Source organism: Bombyx mori, chromosome 17 (assembly GCF_030269925.1).
Source record: "Bombyx mori chromosome 17, ASM3026992v2".
Classification (NCBI taxonomy): domain Eukaryota; kingdom Metazoa; phylum Arthropoda; class Insecta; order Lepidoptera; family Bombycidae; genus Bombyx; species Bombyx mori.
In genome coordinates this window covers 3,304,852-3,324,507 of record NC_085123.1, presented here as the reverse complement: position 1 = coordinate 3,324,507, position 19,656 = coordinate 3,304,852, and the positions used below count along the sequence as shown (strand labels likewise).

General features: G+C 36.3%; 1 protein-coding gene across 4 annotated transcripts in view; it reads right to left on the bottom strand.

The window, feature by feature from the left end:
* Positions 1-17,786, bottom strand: part of LOC101742621 (lethal(2) giant larvae protein) — a 69,352-nt gene extending 51,566 nt beyond the window's left edge. For all 4 annotated transcript variants that reach the window (XM_062673281.1, XM_062673280.1, XM_062673282.1 and 1 more), the window contains exons 1-2: positions 17,633-17,786; positions 17,473-17,565 (exon numbers count right to left, since the gene is read on the bottom strand). In XM_062673281.1, coding sequence (XP_062529265.1) covers positions 17,473-17,565; positions 17,633-17,635 — 96 coding nt within the window. In that variant the 5' untranslated portion in view covers positions 17,636-17,786. The remainder of the gene's footprint in view (positions 1-17,472; positions 17,566-17,632) is intronic.
* Between the last annotated feature and the right edge of the window lie 1,870 nt (positions 17,787-19,656).

Below are 19,656 nucleotides of genomic sequence, written 5' to 3'. Positions count from 1 at the left end.
TGGCTACCATGAACCCGTTAAATCAAAGGCTGACTAGACGCGTCACCAATGCTCCGCGCGTCATATATAAATACACTGATTAAATTTTCTAATCGCTTACGGGACAGAACATAGTGACATAAAAACATACGTTTCCCGAAACTATATATCGACGCTTGAAAGGCAAACGTGACTAAACGACAATGCGTGAACTTTACAGTAGACTAATTTAAAGTTGGAATACCTGAAAAAAAATGTATTTTAACGAATCTAGCTGTAGGATTGAAATGATTTTAATAGACCTAGAGATATATTTTTTTGCGCATCAAATATAGTTATTGCCTATCATTTATGTACAAAGCAGTTATTGTCGCTTAGTCACGTTTGCCTTTCAAGCGTCGATATTTAAATAAAAGCTAGATAACAAGAAACACAAGTCAAAATTGTAAATAAAACATGCGATAAATGCAGCAAACAGAAATAGATCGGTTACGTACATTAGGATAAACTAATGCCATCTATAAAACGGCTGCATATAAATAAATGCTTGGTGCGTGTTTTCGCCAGTCAGCAACGTCTAGGCGCCACACACGTATATGAAGGCATCACCATCACCTATATTTTGGTCATAATATAGACTAGACTACGCTAATAATTATAGTTAGTAAATAAACAGAGGAAGCTATAAACAAACCCAAATGTAAGTATAATGAAAAACATCAAATTTTTTATATCTCGGTCAAAGTTTTAGATATGTCAATACAAGTTGTTATTGCTTTGAGCTTTGAGCAAAAATTCTTAGTGACTACCAGCGGGAAACACCGCTCCCCTAAATTGTCGCAGACGTCATATCTTAAAAAATATTAAACGGGCTTTGAAGCTTTTTCTTGAATACTCCGTTACCTAATAGATAAATCACCCGGTATATTGTTTTTTTTCCTATTGCTTTTAATAGGCGGCTGAACTTACTGTCCCCTTGGAGTTAAGAGAATACAGCAAAAATTCTTAGTGACTACCAGCGTTCATAGGTATCACAAGGTGAATGCGGCCGGAGGAGGCATGCCTTGAAGCATGAGACCCATAACTCAATTTTACTTTACAACTGCTTTGCGAATAGTGTGTTAATTTGCCAAACTTACCTTCGCCCTTTAATTGAAAAATCAGTTTCTTTGAAAGATGCGACCAGTCTTCATCATACGTAAATATAAAAATGAAATGCCGTTCGTTGGTTTCGCTAAAACTCGAGAACGGCTGAACCGATTTGGCTAATTTTGGTCTTGAACTATTTGTGGAAGTCCAGAGAAGGTTTAAAAGGTAGATAACTATGAAAATGCTCTTAATTAAATAAAAATAACAATTTTGTTTTTTCTTTGATGTGTCCCCCCGTCGCACGGGTTCCTTTTGTTTGTTTTAAGTTTATTTTATACAACAGTTTAGGTCTTTTATTTACCGATTGAGGCACTACGAAGTCTGCCGGGACAGCTAGTCATACGTAAATACGTAACAACAAAATTTAAATCATAAACTTTCTTCTTTTAACAACCGCTTTCCGCTGGGTTTTTTACAAACTACTTTTAAAAAAAAACTTCCTCTTTTCAATCTTATGTTAGCATTGAAGCGCTCGGCCTTCAAAGCCGAGGTGATCGTCCTCCGACAAAGAACTGCATACTATAAGCCAAATCTAACGTATTTTTGTTCATCATGGACAATACAAAAAAAACCTTGACTGTTTAAATTTCTTTTTTCTATCGACGTATGTAATGGACTAACGGATATTTAAAATTAAAACGTACGAAGCGATTTACATCATCTGAGTTTACGATAACGGGTTTGTTTGTCAACGTTTTAAAAAGGGTACGAAAAAAAAACGTAACCTTTTCAAAGTACATACAATTTTAATTTTATATACATACCCATAAAAATATTACAAAAAGCACATTTTAACAAACTAAAAATTTCAATCCTAATCATAGACGCGATGTATTCGTTACGTTATAATAGCTTCCACGACATATACTCGTAGGTAAGGCATCCGGTGCATTCATTTCGAATTATGACACTGTACTGCCGTGTAAATCATACGTCATGTACTAACTTTTTGTAGTTAATGTGTCCCCAACGCAAGAAAACTAAATGGGTTAATCTCAGTTAGTTTTTCGCCGGATCTTCTCAGATTCCGATCCCGTGGATTAAGCGAATCACTGTTGCTAGGGCTAGTCTCAGAAAGCTCTCTCAGATTGAACCCCGTGAGCTCAACTACCGTTCGCTAGTAGTTGCAATAGCCTCTTAGGCTACCAACGGTTAGGCAGAGAAAGATTGTTCATGTACGATATTCACGGCGAAGGAACTGCGTCTTATCAATAAATTAAATTAATAAAAAAATGTTTAGCCTATTTGCACTAAAAAGCAGTCATACGTTCTGTTACACGGAGGTCTCTTGAATATAAGACAGATATGAAACCGCTGCCTGTGAAGCCGATAAGTGCTCTCCATCATCATCATCGACAGTGCGTATTCGTCCACCGTTGACTAAAGGACTTTGCTTAATACGCGCCACTGAGCTTAATCCTCGTGTCTCACTCTTCTTGCCCAGTTCTTGTAGAATTGCGTTCTCCACTCCAAAAACTCGTTTAGTCTAACTATCCTCTGATGGTTATATATATTAAACAACAAGCTGTAGATGTATCGACCTCACAGGCTACCTCGTATACCGTAGTGATTACCGGAACAATGACTCCACAATCTGAATGACTAAATCCTTTTGAGATTTGAGGACGAACTCTTGTGTTCCGATAATAGTTAAACACATGACTGCTACAAAACAGATTTACGGCGAAATGGCTAATCGACATGCCGATTGCATGAAATGAAAAAATTACTCGTAATCTAAATAAATAAAATTTAAAAAGTAGATACGTCAAATCAGAACGTGCTTACATCAAAAGAAACAAATATTAAAATGCAAGAATACCACATTATAGTTAAACATTATGAATCTAAGAATACGAAATCAAAAGAATGCATGCACGGTGTGCTCCTAATGACGCGCTTGTACGTGACCACACTATGGTTTGCCGTGTCTCGTGATAACATCACTAAATAGGGCTTTTTTTTTTTTTTTTTTTTTATTTATTTATTTATGTACACACAGAAAACAAGACACAGTACAGAGTAATAGGAAAATTATGTACAAAGGCACTGCTTATTTCTTTGAGAAATCTCTTCCAGCAGACCTGCGAGAGGATAATGAGAATAATAATAAAATGTGATAAGTGTGTGTAGAACAAATAACACATAACTAAAATAACAAATACAACATGAGAATTATAGCACATACACATAGCAAATATTATAAGTAACACAGTAACACTCGTATATGCGAAGAGTATAGAACCATGATCATTCGGTTGATGATAGATAAAATTGTTTGACCTTGTATTTAAAAACAGAAACAGACTTGCAAACTCGGATGTCAGCCGGCAACGAATTCCACAGTCTGACCGCGTGCACAGTAAAGGAGTGAGAATAGAAATTGGTTTTGTGGGAAGGGAATAACAAAACAGAACGTTGGTTGGACCTGCAGGGAGCATCAGGAGAACGAATGAAAGAGAATCGCTCACGTAAATATAAGGGAGAAGTGGGCTTATGTAGGATATTGAATAGGAGACATAATATTCGAGTATTCCTACGAAGGCGTATAGGGAGCCATTTAAGTTCTTTGCGAAAATGAGAAACATGATCGAATTTTCTGAGATTGTATATAAAACGGATACATAGATTTTGCATCCTCTCAAGCTTGTTTGAGAGCTCCTCAGTGGCATCCAAGTAGCAGGCATCGGCGTAATCAATTATGGGTAGAATGAGAGCTTGGACGAGAGATATTTTTGTATGCTGAGGTAAGAAGCCCTGCAGACATCTCAACGAGTGCAAGGCAAAGTGCACCTTCCTACTAATCTCAGCAACGTGAGAACTCCACGAAAGATGTCGATCTACAATAACACCCAGGTTTTTAACTGAATCGGTTAGAGTTATTTGAGTCCCATCCAAATAAATTGGGGGGAGTATAGGATCGCTGAGTCTACTGCGCAATTGTTTACCCCCTATAATGATAGCCTGTGATTTTCCCGGATTAATGTGCAGACCGTAGGCTTTTGCCCATTCACTGATAGACTTCAGATCACTGTTCATCGCAGCAATAGCCGATTCAACTTCAGGCTCCGAGAAGTGGCAATATAGCTGGAGATCGTCTGCGTAGAGGTGGAATTTAGAAGATATAAGCCTAGTGACAGAGTTTATAAACACAGAAAACAGAAGAGGAGAAAGAACACCACCTTGGGGAACGCCCGCACTGACGTTCTGCCAATCCGAGAAAGTCTCGTCAAGACGGACACATTGCGAGCGCCCCCGAAGGTAACTATCAAACCAGTTAATAGCAGACGAGGAGATATTGTTTGATTTGAGTATTTCGAGCAGAACATCGAAGTCAACAGAGTTAAAAGCGCTGCTGAAATCTAACAACACTAATAAAGTTAGTTGTTTGTTTTCCATGGCCCAGCGAATGTCATCGGTCACTTTTAGAAGAGCTGTAACCGTGCTGTGGCCCTTGCGAAAACCAGATTGGAAGGAGCTAAGAAGATTGTGGGAGAGGAGAAAAGACGACAGCTGACGGTGGACAATGTGCTCAAGGACTTTGGAAAGAAAAGGAAGTATAGATATAGGCCGGAACTGAGATGGCAAAATAGGATTGGGGCTTTTTGGGATAGGAACAACGTAGGCTTGTTTCCAAGAATCAGGAAAGTTGCTAGAGGTAAAGGAAAAATTGAAAATATGGGTAAGTATAGGTGCTACCGTTGGAAGAATTAGGGCAATCATTTTAGAGCATACGTTATCAATTCCAACAGCTGTGGATGAGATGGAGAAAAAGGAATTACGGACATCAGCAACCGAGACTGGACTTAAGTCAAAAATAGGGATCCGGGGTACGGATAGACTTGAAATCTTAAGCAACGTGGTCGTCTTTGACGAATCACTGAGTGACACAGGAGGGAGAGAAAAATGCTTATTGAGGGCGCACAAGTCAGTATCCTTGACAGAAGAGACCGGAGTTTTGCCAATGCCGACAGATTTAAGGAATCTCCAAGTATGAGCAGGGCTGCGATTTTACTGCCTCCGTTTGCTTACATTCACGGAAAAACCGTTTTAGATATATGACATTAACAGATTTATTACACTAGAGGTCCCGCAGTAGTCGAAATTCGACTATAATTAATTGGAATTGTAAGTTTGTACACTTTTATGATTGTATTTTATACTTCTATAATCGAAAATTTCGCCAAGACAATATTAACAAAGACAAACAATATTTAATCTATTCTCAACTTGACAACAGACGTCAAGAACAAAAGTTTGACAATAAATAGTATGCATGCGTGTGTGCGTCAAATACATGGTATGTAGTGTATGTAATGTTTTCTTTATTGATTTAATGTGTCTTTTACGCATTATTTAAAAAAAATATTAGCATTGTGCACTTCTTCTCTATATTCTCTATAAGTTTGAAAAATTTCATACTCCTCCGTCCGCGCAATTTTCGTAAAAAGGGATACAAAGTTTTTCTTCACGTATTAATATATAGATGATAGCACTTATAAATTCAGCACATGTATCGTCATAATTCTATTAAGATCAACAAAATAAAGAGCTTGTATCCAAAACGATCCTCTGAATTGGTGGTTCGTAAACGCATTGCCGAAATTACCTTCCGAATATCTTTGAATTTTATCAACTAAACGTTTTAAATACGTTTTACTCATATCCCGTTGCAAATATTTGATTAGCATAGTGATACCGTATCGTGATTATAATGTAACGATGGAATGGACGCGCGGCGGTTGGCGGTGTGAATGAACGCCAATACCTGAGCCTTATCGTCCGGCGACTTATTACGGAAATATTTTAAAATTCAACATATGTTACAATCGCAGGAAGACATTTATCTTTACACGTCAAGTCTCTGCAACTTTAACGATAAAAACTCAAACTTCTACTACTCTACATTTTTATAATAAACTAGCTGACCCGGCAGACTTCGTAGTGCCTCAATCGATAAATAAAAGACCTGAACTTTTGTATAAAATAAACTTAAAACAAACAAAAGGAATCCGTCCTATGGGGGACACATCAAAGGAAAAACAAAATTTGTTATTTTTATTTAATCTACCTTTTAAACCTTCTCTGGACTTCCACAAATAATTCAAGACGAAAATTAGCCAAATCGGTCCAGCCATTCTCGAGTTTTAGCGAGACTAACGAACAGCAATTCATTTATATATATATATAGATAGATAGATAGATAGAAGATAGATAAGACACCAAATCATCAAGTGTGAAAAATTCAAAGCACATGGAATCAAAATTTTAATACTCACTATCCTAAATATCTTACAAATCATTATAATATCCAGTAATTCTAAAACCGATTCGCAAGACCACGCCAAGACTTAGAACAGGAAGCCAATTAACGTAAATGGAACGAGACTGACAAATAGGAAACCGCCACCCTCGGGAATTGGACGAAATATCTGCCCGAACGCGTGGTATAATAGTTAGCCTGAATTGGCTATAGCTGGAGCAAGTAGGAAACCGTGGGAGGCAGACCGTTCTAGCGATGACGCTTCTTAATGGAGGTTAAGATATGTGCCCCCGTGTAACGAGGCACGCTTCTTGTTTGACGCAAGTATTCCGCGTAAATTGGATATGATGTCCATTGTCATAACACATTGACGATGCTATGATTGCATTGAGACCGTGTCAGACGTGATTCCTAATGCGAGTCATTTTACATTATTACAATCGCAAGCTGTATATTATTATGAATAAATCGCATTTAAAGTGGCCGGTTATTGTTTAGAACCCAAAATGCTTTTAGCAAAAGACGTTACAATTTCTTGTTAAGCCAACTAGTCTATTTGTAACTAAAATGTATACATTCGTTACGAAACAGAGCGACCACGGAGAAGCAGTTGCAACATCGTATTGATAACCGAAGCCTCTTTCTTAACTGAACCCGTTGCACAAACATCTGGACAGTATCAAAAGCGCCTTTAGTAAGCCATAAAATGCATGTCGAAATTTTAAAATTACATTCACGGATTTTCGCTGTTCTTTTTCAATTCTATAAGGTTCACGAATTAATAACTTGGCTGCATAGATTCCTTATTTATCACTACATTTTATAATGTTTGTTTCATATGTACCAGACCTACCTATCTGCCTTTATTGACTTCAATTGAATCAACCAAGAAAATTGAACGCGATGAACAGATACAAAAATGCAAACGATTTTTTACCCAATACTTATCGAATCTATGAGACACTTTTACGCGAACTCTTTGGCTTTTTACGTTGTTAATATCGCCAATGTACCTATGTTTACAGGTATACGGGCTTATGACTCAACCGGTCGAGGTCAAGAAGTTACCGGAGTCCTCAAATATCACAACACAATATGGCCACTTGTATTGATATGAGATCAAAGTCCCAATCTTACCAATGCGGTTTGAGGAAACGCTCTAACACGTAACAATGCCAGTTGGCGGTCGCAGTACGTTGGCTTTAATAATTTGAGAACGCTGCTCCTCATTCTCTGGTATATTCTTTAATCGTAAACTTTTTTCATTAATATTAACATTAAATAAATATAATTTGAACCACACAACTTATTATCATGGTAATCGCCTGTGCGCAGTCAAATTGACCGAAATTTCAGCTTTGGCAGATATTCCGAACAATTCATTTCCAACAGCGATTACTAAGCAAGCTAACCAAATGTTTCGTTTTCACAGCACCATTCATCATAAAACGTGAAAGGAGCATTTGGAATGCTTCTCTGAATAGAATGTCTCAAATGAAAACAGTCCGAGAGAGCACGACGATTTGTCGAAGGGAACTCGACGGGCCACGAACGTTCTGTATGGACAATGAAAAAAGAAGAAGAGCGAAATCTAACAACGGTGCTGGCACGTGGAATGCGGTTTCGACCGACCCGACGTAATTGATTCAGAATATTATAACTACTAGCAGTGAACTCTATAAGCGTTTGTATAATTTATATATTCACCAAATACCTACACACATTTTTATAATAAACTAAAGTTAAGATAGTGTGTATGATTTTATAGCAGATTTTCGTAATTCAAACTCATATATTATTTATGATATTAAGATATATTTGGGTATAATTTCACAGTTCGCCACCGGAGCAGAAGTCATCACCAGAAGCCGTTGAGTTTCAAGAGATGAATATCACTAGCATATCATCCGGTTTTGAAAGCGATATTCGAAGTCTTTAGCTGAAGACAGCGACTTGGTTATGTCTTTAGCACTACAGATGTTCCCCTAGCGTCAGTTAGTACAGTTAAGGTGAGCCGCGTGCTTATCCACACCCACAATGGAAAGAAATTAGATAAATTTAATACATTTAATAGTGACCTAATAAGGAATTGCGATGATAAGTTCTTAAAGGGCACCCCGTCCCCATAGGCACAACCCATTGAGTTTCTCCCCGGATTTTTTTATTGGGTCGCGATTCCGATGCGGCGATAGATTCTGCGAAGCATTGCTCTTGCTAGGGTTAGTGTTAGGAAATTCTCTTAGGTTGAGCCTATGAGCTCACCTACCAATCCGCGTGTAGCTAAAATAGCCTCATAGGCTACCAGCAATCAGGTAGGGAAAAAAACACCTCGAATTAGTATTTCTGATAAGATCTGTAATATTTTTTTGTCAAATTAAATGGTACTTTGATAAGCAGCGGCTGTCCAATCCTTCATATCTCTGAACTAAAAAACGTAACTACGAGCTGAGGGTTTACATTTCAATTACGAGATAAAAGTTATTCGTGAGATCAAATGAAACTTGAACAATCTTAAAAGTGACAGTTGCTTTAATAAAATAATTATATTTTCAGTTATTAGCTTACTTCACGAAAGACTTTTTAGGTTATTTATAATATTAGCCCTTACTATGAAAGATTTTATAAATAGATTTCGATCTATAGTTATTCAATACATGTGCATTTACGGTTGATAGCCGGTTCGTAATATATGTACTATTATAACGTGTCTATGTCTAAGGGTGTCTCTGGTATGCTGATGTTACATGAGGCCGAGTCGCGTTATTCCCCAAAAGGTGGTCTATGGGTCGAGAGACACGGGGCCGAGTCGCACCACTTCTAGACACGTCACCACCGGTAGACAACCGGTGAACAGGAGACTCTGTGAGGAGGATCTCAGGGCGCCACCACTTATCGCTCTGGGAGATTCACACCAATAAATGAAAACAATTACAATATAACAAAGTTTTGTTTATTCTATTTAAATAACCGGAACACACATAAACGTTAATAGCCCGGACGATTCGGATGATTGAGTGTATGACAATTCGCATACGTGAGTAAGCAAAATTATAACTAAAATATTGTTTTGGTGTTTCTACTCACTCACAAAATACTTCTAGTTTTTGCTACTATTACGAGTATGTAGTAGTGGATACGAACGACCGTCTAATTATTCCGAGGTTGACAGATCTTGATTTGCATAACTGGCTTAAAAACGATCTATGCATGTGTATTGAGATCACCCAGCGTTGATAGGTGTCTTATCATTAAAAACTTTTCTATGCGAATAAGATAAGAATCTAAATAGAATATTACATTATTTTTTTTCTGGTTTATCCCTGGCGCACAGTATCCGTATGTGTTGGGAAAGTTTTAGTACCTCTCTGATTGTTATGAGCGTTAGAATTTTCTGACAAACTGCGGGGTCTAGAAAAACAGTTGCTGTATCAACAGCTTAAGCCAAGATCTAATCACGTTTACATCAGTACACTGGATTCCGAAAAATCCCGTTATGTTTTCGAAATACCGATGTTTGTAACACGAATAATACACGGGCGAGATTAAGCTGCTTAAAGTTGTTTTTCATTTCTTCCTCTTGTTTAATATACTTCTATTGGAGTTCAGTGACAGGTTGGTTGCGAATATCAAAATCATCAAAACATACTATTTATTGTAACATGACTGCAGTATTAAATGCTTAAATTTTACTAAAACTAAGTTTGATATTCTTTAGTAAATTGTAATTTTTTTTGAATTATTCTAATAGTTATTTTATAGGTCTAGTATTTTTAAGTGAAATCATTTACAGTACTAGCTACACCTTTACAAAAACTGCCGATACAAAATGGAACGATTCTTTTTTTGAAGGTACTTACTATCTAATTATATTACTCGTATATACTCTTGTCAAAATCTTAAAAACACCACGTGTCCATATCGTTTATGTAATTTTTACTGCCCAATTGTATATAGATAAAACTAATAATACACTACTAACGACAAACGAGGTCGGGTGTGTCGGATTATCGCTAGTGGCCAAACTGTGACATGACAACATTAGGGCCGTTTTAGGGCCGCGTTTAATGAATGTATGACGTCACCGCCAGAAAGCTTAAATTTTTATTTAGATTGTTTTTATTGCCCTTGTAGGCAAATGAGCATGCGGCCCGCCTGATGGTGAGTGGTTGCCGTCGCCGTCGCGGACCGATGACAACATCTTAATTTTATTACCTCGGTTTAATATCTTAACCGGGATAATAACAAAATTAAATATAATCGTGTTTTTTTAAGTTTTTTTTCAACGGTGTATGTTTGTTTAGTCGTTAATGATTCATTCATTCATTTTTATTCAGCATGTGTTTAACGTTATCGCAATTAATTGACTTTGTACTCGAGAGCTCGGCTTTTTTTTTCTTTTTTTTTTTCTTCTTTTGGCAATAGTACTTTACTTTTTGCCAATGACATAAATTAAAAGATTGGGAAACCAAGTCAAAATAGGATACGAAACACGAAAAACGATCAGATAAGTAGGAAGAAGTTTGAAACGGATAATAAAAATTTCATAAACATACATAAATACACTTACAAATCAAATATTTAAACTTTAATATGGTTCTGAAGGGTGAAAGATGACGAGAGCTTGGCTTGTAAATTTTAATTAGACGATAATGATATTTAATAGACACCGAATACAGCTTATGCCGTAGGTCGCCGCAGCTTATGCCGACTGCCGTAGGTCACGAATATTGTACAGATTTTTAAAATACCGCCAATTTTTTTTATTTTATAATTAAGAACGCTATTAATTAAATACGCTTATCAAACACTCTAACTCTTATCGTGAAGATGAAAATCCAAGCCAAACAAACTGACTCACCACAAGATACTATTGTGAAATGCAACGTAACAGTCTAGAAATATTTTTATTGTTTATATTTTTATTGCTTCGATGGGTGGACGATTTCACGGCCCACCTGGTGTTCAGTGGTTACCGGAACCCATAGACATCTACAATATAAATACCGCCACTGCCTTGATAAAAAAATTACTGTAAGTAATTAGCGCACTGTTTCAATTTCAACCAACAATACCTTTGCTGTCAGTGATCACGAAGACCGTAAAATATTCGAAAAGTAAGAAATTAATATAATATACTTGACTTCACAAGAGGTCCTACCGCTGGTATATTTGATGTATTTATTACATAAAATAAGTCGCAACCTAAATATTCAAGTGCAAGTAAACTCGGCTTTTTCGTTACAAAAACGAAGTTAATCAATTGTAATGTGTTTATCGGTTGATAAAGCTCAGATAAATATTGTAAAACGAGATACTATTGTTATACGGTTTGTACACAATTGTTAATTCTTAGAACTTATTGAAATTTTAGTGTTTTATTCATTGTTTGTGTGTCGTTCGATGTGTGTGTGTGTGTGTGTGTGCGTGTGTGTGTGTGTGTGTGTGTGTGTGTGCGCATTGCCGGTTCATATTTACAGTATTTATTGGGTAACTTCCGTTGTGTTTATAATGAAATACCTCCTCTTTGCTTCGTTCCTTCGATGCTGGGGGTCGTGATTACGCAATTACAATTTTTTCAATGACGACAGCCCGCCCTCTTGCTGCAATGCTTAAATACAATAGTCTTCAACGCTTGCATGCGGTCATGACATATGGCGTTGATACGTGGAAATTGACCGTAGGTCGTAAGTCCGTAAGTTCAAAGTCGCTTAGCGTGCCATGGAAAGGTGTATGCTCGGAGTTTCTTTGATGGATCGAGTCAAAAATGTGAAAATCCGTCGAAGAACCAAAGTAACTGATATAGCCCTCAAGATTAGCAACCTGAAGTGGTATTGGGCCGGACATACGTGTTGCAGAACCGATGGCCGATGGTGAAGAGGTGTTCTGGACTGGAGACCACGTACCGGTAAGCGCAGTATTGAGCGTCCCCCTGTCCAGTGGACCGATGACTTGCAGCGATATGCTTAAGGAGTTTGAATGCGGAAGGCGGAAGATCGTTCATTGTTGCGGACTATGGGAGAGGCCTACATCCAACAGTGGAGAGAAACAGGCTGACGATAATGATGAGTCCGTCAGCTATATCAATCTTCGGCAGTGTGGCTAGTCTTGGTGGCATTGGCCCGGACATGTTCGGTCCAACACATAGGACTCTGACCTTCGGATTTATTTCTACATAATTATCAACTTGCTTTCTGGTAACGCGTTCGAAATATTCGAGAATCCCGAGTCTGGTGGCAACGCTATTAATTTTACCTTCCAAATCTGAATTAATGAACGTTGAACGAATGAAGGACCATTGTTAGGTTTAATATTAGGAGTCCGACATAACTCCGTTACCCCCTTCGACCGGGTATCCGTAAATGGATCCAAAGGTTTAATATTGGAAGTTTAGAACGCCCTCAAACTGTACACACAGCATACGATACAGCCTAAGTTAAGCACCAACCAAATATGAGTGTTTATTCTTGTTTCCCTGATCGCAGTTCATTTTGAACCTTAAACGTGTATAATTAAAGAGTACTATTTTACAAATAAAATTTTATGTATTTACACTGACATTTCTTTTCAGACATAATCTCAAAACCATTTCAGGACTACAATTATTATTTTTTACAATTATTTTTTTAAACGATTGGCATACAGAACTGTTTACAGTTCTATAGCTACATATTCGTTGATCATACGGTTAAATATAGCGTGCATTAGAGAATGATCTATATTAATTATTGAGTGGATCGAGATAGCAATGATAAAATTCTCACAATATTGTGAAAACGTTATCAATTCAACAAGTTTCTCCTTAATATTAAGAAAATACAACGTAGTCAAATCTTGAAAAAGCAAAAAAAAACATTAGGACATTCCTAGAAACGCCATAAAAGTTAATTAAACTACATGTGAAAAATTACTCGTACCAATCACAAAGATATTGAATGTGCGATTTAAATTGAAACAATATGTCGTCGACCTTGATATCAATTTATTAACAACCAGCAGAGGCTCGAAGTTACGTCAAACAAACAAAAAAAAAAAAAGCTAAATGAACCAGAGCGAACTCGCCTAAATACGATGGTATCTGAACTAAGACAATCTCATTTTTTTTTTAAATATTAATTGTAAACGTGCTAATTTCATATATTATTATGATATTTAGTAAATTATATTTCGAGGAATATGATATTTAGTAAATTATATTTCGAAGATTTATTGCATTAGTGTACGTTGCATATTTTCTTATTGCAAAAGATTAAAAGACGGGTAAATATCCAGCATTTTGCTGACTGTTTGTGGTGGTTAGTTACTATCCGTGAGTCGGAAACCTACCGGGCGCGGAATGCTGCCGCGTTTTAACGCCTGTGACATTAACAATGTAAAAACGACTAGACTTAACAGACTGTCCATCGCGCGTTCGTTACTTTGTGCCTTCAACGAGCCTGTTAGTCATTACGGATACTCCCGATCCATTTACAGTCCTTTTAGGTACATTTTTTTTTTTTTATTGCCTTTGTAGGCAGACGGGCATACGGCCCACCTGATGGTGAGTGGTTACCGTCGCCCATGGACTTCAGCAATGCCAGGGGCAGAGCCAAGCCGCTGCCTACCGCTTAATACTCTCCATAAGCCTCGTTTGAAGAAGGACATGTCATAGCGCTCGGGAAACACCGTGGAGGGGAGCTCATTCCATAGCCGGATGGTACGTGGCAAAAAAGATCTCTGGAAACGCACTGTGGATGACCGCAGTGGCTCCAGGTAGTATGGATGAACTCTACTCCGGTGGCGGGCGGTGCGATGGTAAAAACGAGATGCTGGTATCATCTCGAACAATTCCTCAGAGCACTCCCCATGGAACATACGGTACAAAATACAGAGGGAACCGAAGTCCCTCCGCAGACCCAGAGGCTCCGGTCACCGTCCTCGCCGAATCCGTCGCTTGGGACGAAGGGGTCGACGAGTAAATTAACCCATAGACACAGCCCACTGAGTTTCTCGCCGGATCTTCTCAGTGGGTCGCGTTTCCGATCCGATGGTCGATTCTGCAAAGCACTGCTCTTGCTAGGGCCAGTATTAGCAACACTCCGGTTTGAGCCGCGTGAGCTCACCTACACGTCAAGGAGAAGCTGAAATAGCATCTCAAGGATATCAGCATAGGTAGAGAAAAAAAAAAGAGCCTATCATCGAATTTCTTATTTCGCACTTATTTCTGTTAAAACAGGAAAAAAAAACACCGACCTTGAGTTGACAATCGTCTATATTATAGAATGTTGTCATCGTGTCAGGTTTCGTATAGTTAAACGGGGCATAGCTGTAATAAGTAGGTATTATGACGAATAAGACCAGTGATTCAGTGCTGTTTGTCGAAGCACAATACATTACATTAGCGGAAATCTAAAGTCATGTTTTTTCTCGGTCGTAACTCGTTAATTTTTGACAGCGTTTTAATCTAAACTCTAAAAGCACTTCATCGGGACTTCTGTCCACGAAAACTGGACATCGATTCGAAAAAAAAAAAAAACGAACAAAAACCCGCGCGTCTATACTTCTATACTATAATATCTATACTTCTATACTAATATTATAAAGAGGAAAGATTTGATTGTTTGTATTGAATAGGCTCCGAAACTACTGAACCGATTTGAAAAATTCGTTCACTGTTTGGAAGCTACACTATTTCTGAGTGACATAGGCTATAATCCTTTTTTTTTTAATTAGGGATCTTTACTGAAACTCCAATAATATAACCCAAGGTGTAGAAAAATTTGCTAAAATATTCTTTACATCGCGTTCTCGGCGAAAACTATTGATGATAGACTAAAATAATGTAGTACGACTTTGTAGAACACATTATTATTTACAAAAAGTGTCACGACAACATATGTCTAACTATTATAGTTATGCCGCAATAAGTGTTCTTTTATTTAAAAAAATAAAACAACGTCAAATATCGTTGAAATTTTTGTTAAAGACCCGAGCGGAGCCGGAGCGGGCCGCTAGTTATACCATAAAGACGTTTTAGTAACCTCATAATCTCCTTTAAATCATGAGAAACTAAGCCCGTATTCAAATTTAAGCTTATACTAAAATATAATAGTCGCATCTAGAGTGCATCTGCTTGAATGAGAATTAAGCTTGATGACTAATAGCTAAGCCCTAGCAACACAAACAGTAGCGCAGCTGACCGACAATGCCTTTGCTGGGATTATTAAACTTAGAAAAATAATATTTGTTGAGAGTAGGGGAGAAGTGTATTGCACTTTAGTGGGAATTTTTGAAACCCTGTCCCTAAAAGGTCTCCGTATCGTTCCTAAAGAAATCATTAGGTTTGTGTCGAAAAACATGAATGTACCTACATAAGGTTTAGGTTAAAATCACTTATTTAGAAGAAAAAAATATTTTGCAAATTTTGTAGATGATTAACTATTGAAAAAGGATAATCATCTAGAAATGTTAGAATCAAATTTAAATAATTTCAATCATCAATAATTTAAATTATTATATTGGAAATTTAAGACATTATTCAGGTACATACAACAACACAATTAATACAATGTCATTTGGTAAATATAACATTACAAAAAAATTTACATGAGTTTCAAATTATCTACATCACATTAATGTTGTTTCAAGAAGAAACTAACATATGGATGAGAATAGTGGGCGATGGAGCATTATGACATAAAAAAAAGGGAAGACCTACACCCAACAGTGGGTATCAGAGAGTTGAAGATATTATTATGTATTCAAGAAGAAATATAAGTATATCATGGTACTTTTAAACATATATACATAATGGTATGGTATATTAAATATAAATACATAATTTTGCCATCAAAGTTAGCTTTATGTTTGTACTTTAAATGATTTTGGGGTGTAATGTATCATGATAAGATGTATACAACATTCCTATGGCCGTGGCCCAATTTGATTTCACACAAACTGAATTGTAGGCACCTTAAAAATACACTAGCACATCTAATCACAAAGCAAATACTGTAGGACTTTACTTGATAAGATTAAAGAAAATAAACATTTTGTAATTTAGGCTAACAGTTTGTTATAGTTTCAATAAATCACAAACAGTCCTTGAGTTGGGGCCCATGTCTCTTATGTTGACAATGATGTTGTGTTTCAATTTTAATTTTAGTAAAAAAAAAACTCGACACAATCAACAATTAGCATCTGGTATTTAATGACACCAAGCAATCAGAAGTAAGGTTGGAAATAATTAAAGTTAATAATTAAAGCCATTATTCTGCTGCACTTATAGTAATGTCTATAAGTTGTAATATCCACTTATACTTAGGTAATGAGTCACAGCCTCTCTATAGTATCGTCACTTAAATAAACTTTGAAAATGTATGGTTCATTTTTTTTTAAATGATTTTAAAGTGAACTGATCTCCTTCCATTTTTAATTTTTATATTTATTTCTATTCAATAAAATTGGTTTGCTTAATTTAATATGGTTATTTTCTTTCTGATCGCACAGTTAAAACCATTACTTAAATATCTTTTGATAGGAGGTAAAATATTAATAGCAATACTCAACCAATATCCTTACTTATTCATATTTATGACATTTTCAACTGAATATAATCATTTGGCATTCTTATTTTATCAACTCTTAAGTACGAATTAGAGATGAAATTATTATTTTCAATCACATCTCAAAATAGAAATTAATTATTGGTTTGGTTTACTTATAAAAGCAATTTACTATTTCAAAATTTATTTTTATTAAGTTTTTCAAGGTGTAATAGCCACTCGAGGAAGATTTTAATATGTGACTAATTGTATATGATATAAATGTCACATCATTGCAGTATTGAAAATATTTCTAAGTTATTTTTCATTAACTTAGTCAGTCATTATGATAAGTGTAAGGTTTTATTGCTGTTACATATAAACTTTGATTTCTATATATGTGTTGACTACATTAATATATTAAAAAATATGTTCTAGGATTTTTTTTACTTCATTATCATATAATTCTTGTCTATTATGTTATGTGTGGTCAGCTTTATTCAGTCCAGTTAAACTTTTCAAGTAGCGATAGGGCCTTTTTGTTTGGTCAATTGGACTTACCTTTCGGAATGCAAATAGTTCATTCTGCAACTTCTGCCTCTCAGCAGAGGGCTGCTGGCCCTTGCCGCGTATAAACTTCAACATTCTGCCTGCCTGCAACAGAAGTTACACTTAACCACGGCACACGTAGTAACAACAAATTTTTTGAAGAAACCCCCACCATTATCAATTATTGCATTCTCCGACTGGTAAACACTGGCACCCACACCGGCATCTAAAAGCCGACTGGCAAATGACAATTGCTTTTATGTTTCAACACAGCGATGCGATTACGGTATCCCGCACCCAGATAATAACATGAGACATCAAATCGCTTGATAAATCGTCAGATAAGGAAAACGATAAACGAACTGCTCTGAAAACAAGTAATTTCTGCGTTTTCGACCAAAATCCAGAGCGGCCACTTGAAAACATGACAAGACAACGCCTGTCTGTTGCTGCATTTTCGCTGGGATGCAACGTTTAATAACTTACGTTAGTACTGTTAGTAGTGACTTGTTACCGAAATTGTATATTACGTACCCAGAGACGACAGTTTGAGAAGTTTTAGTTATAAAATCCAAATTTAGATAGATGACAGACAACTCACTAACGGCGTCAGAATTACACACAAACACGAAAAGTCACTTTTTCAAATCAAATCACAAATTCATGGACGCGCGCACACGAAACGCACCCACACTAATGTTCGAATGACGTGAGGCTCAGAGTTACCATTTTAAAATGTTTAATTCCACGGCTTTTTTTAAATTGACAGTGAAAAATATTTGAAATTAGAAACTTTAAAGAACTTGAAAATTTTATACTCTTATCTGTTTTACTTGAGTTATAAAAATAGTAACTAAATAAATATGCCTAACTGTCTTTCCTGAGCATTGGCCATCACCTTAAAGCCTCTACAGGCTCTGTTATTTGTTTTATTTTAGTCACACCACAAGCTATCCACGAAAATTCGTTTGAATTTCGCTTAGTTTCATTTTAGAGGGATCTGATGTTTTACTGGTTTATTACACTATTTTCTTGAATTATAATTATTATTGAAACATCGCATTCTTTTGACAATTTGAAAAATGTTGTTCTAATTTTTTTAATGGATCCAACTTGACGTCTTTTCAAAACATTACCAAAAAGTACAGTATTTTTTGTTTTGCTGGCAATACTATTATTTCGTTTAAAAACGGCATTCCTGTTTGTCAATCCACAAATAATCCGTTTGGAAACAGACGAGGTTTATTTGTAAATCAATGTACAAAATTCAAGAATTTAAAATGATTTGTAAAATAAAAAAATCCAAATATTTTTCTTTTTTGAATCAATATTGCGATCCACATTTTTTGATACATTGGAATAATATATTTAAAAATACCTCTAAAATCTAGTCATTGTCATTAATGTCATTTTTTTTTTTTTTTTTTTTTTTTTTTTTTTTTTTTTTTTTTTTTTTTTTTTTTTTTTTTTTTTTTTTTTTTTTTTTTTTTATTGCTTAGCTGTGTGGACGAGCTCACAGCCCACCTGATGTTAAGTGGTTACTGGAGCCCATAGACATCTACAACGTAAATGCGCCACACACCTTGAGATATAGTTCTAAGGTCTCAGTATAGTCACAACGGCTGCCCCACCCTTCAAACCGAAACGCATTACTGCTTCACGGCAGAAATAGGCGGGGCGGTGGTACCTACCCGTGCGGACTCACAAGAGGTCCTACCACCAGTAATTACGCAAATTATAATTTTGCGGGTTTCATTTTTATTACACGATGTTATTCCTTCACCGTGGAAGTCAATCGTGAACATTTGTTGAGTACGTATTTCATTAGAAAAATTGGTACCCGCCTGCGGGATTCGAACACCGGTGCATCGCTTCAACACGAATGCACCGGACGTCTTATCCGTTAGGCCACGACGACTATAAATGAATGAATGTGTCATTCAACTACAGTTTTTTTTATATTATTATGTTCAAAATTCGAATCATAGATACTCAATAGTTCGAATGGTGCTAATATGTACATCATTTTCTAAAGAAAATTTATTTAATAAACACATGCCGAATAACAAAATTGAACCTTTTGGTTTACAGAAGGTAAAACTGACTGGGTGGAAGATCTTTTTAGGATGTTTTTAGTTAGAATGCTTGTAAATACTTTTTATTGCACTCGGAAAATATCAGTAGACCAAATTAGAA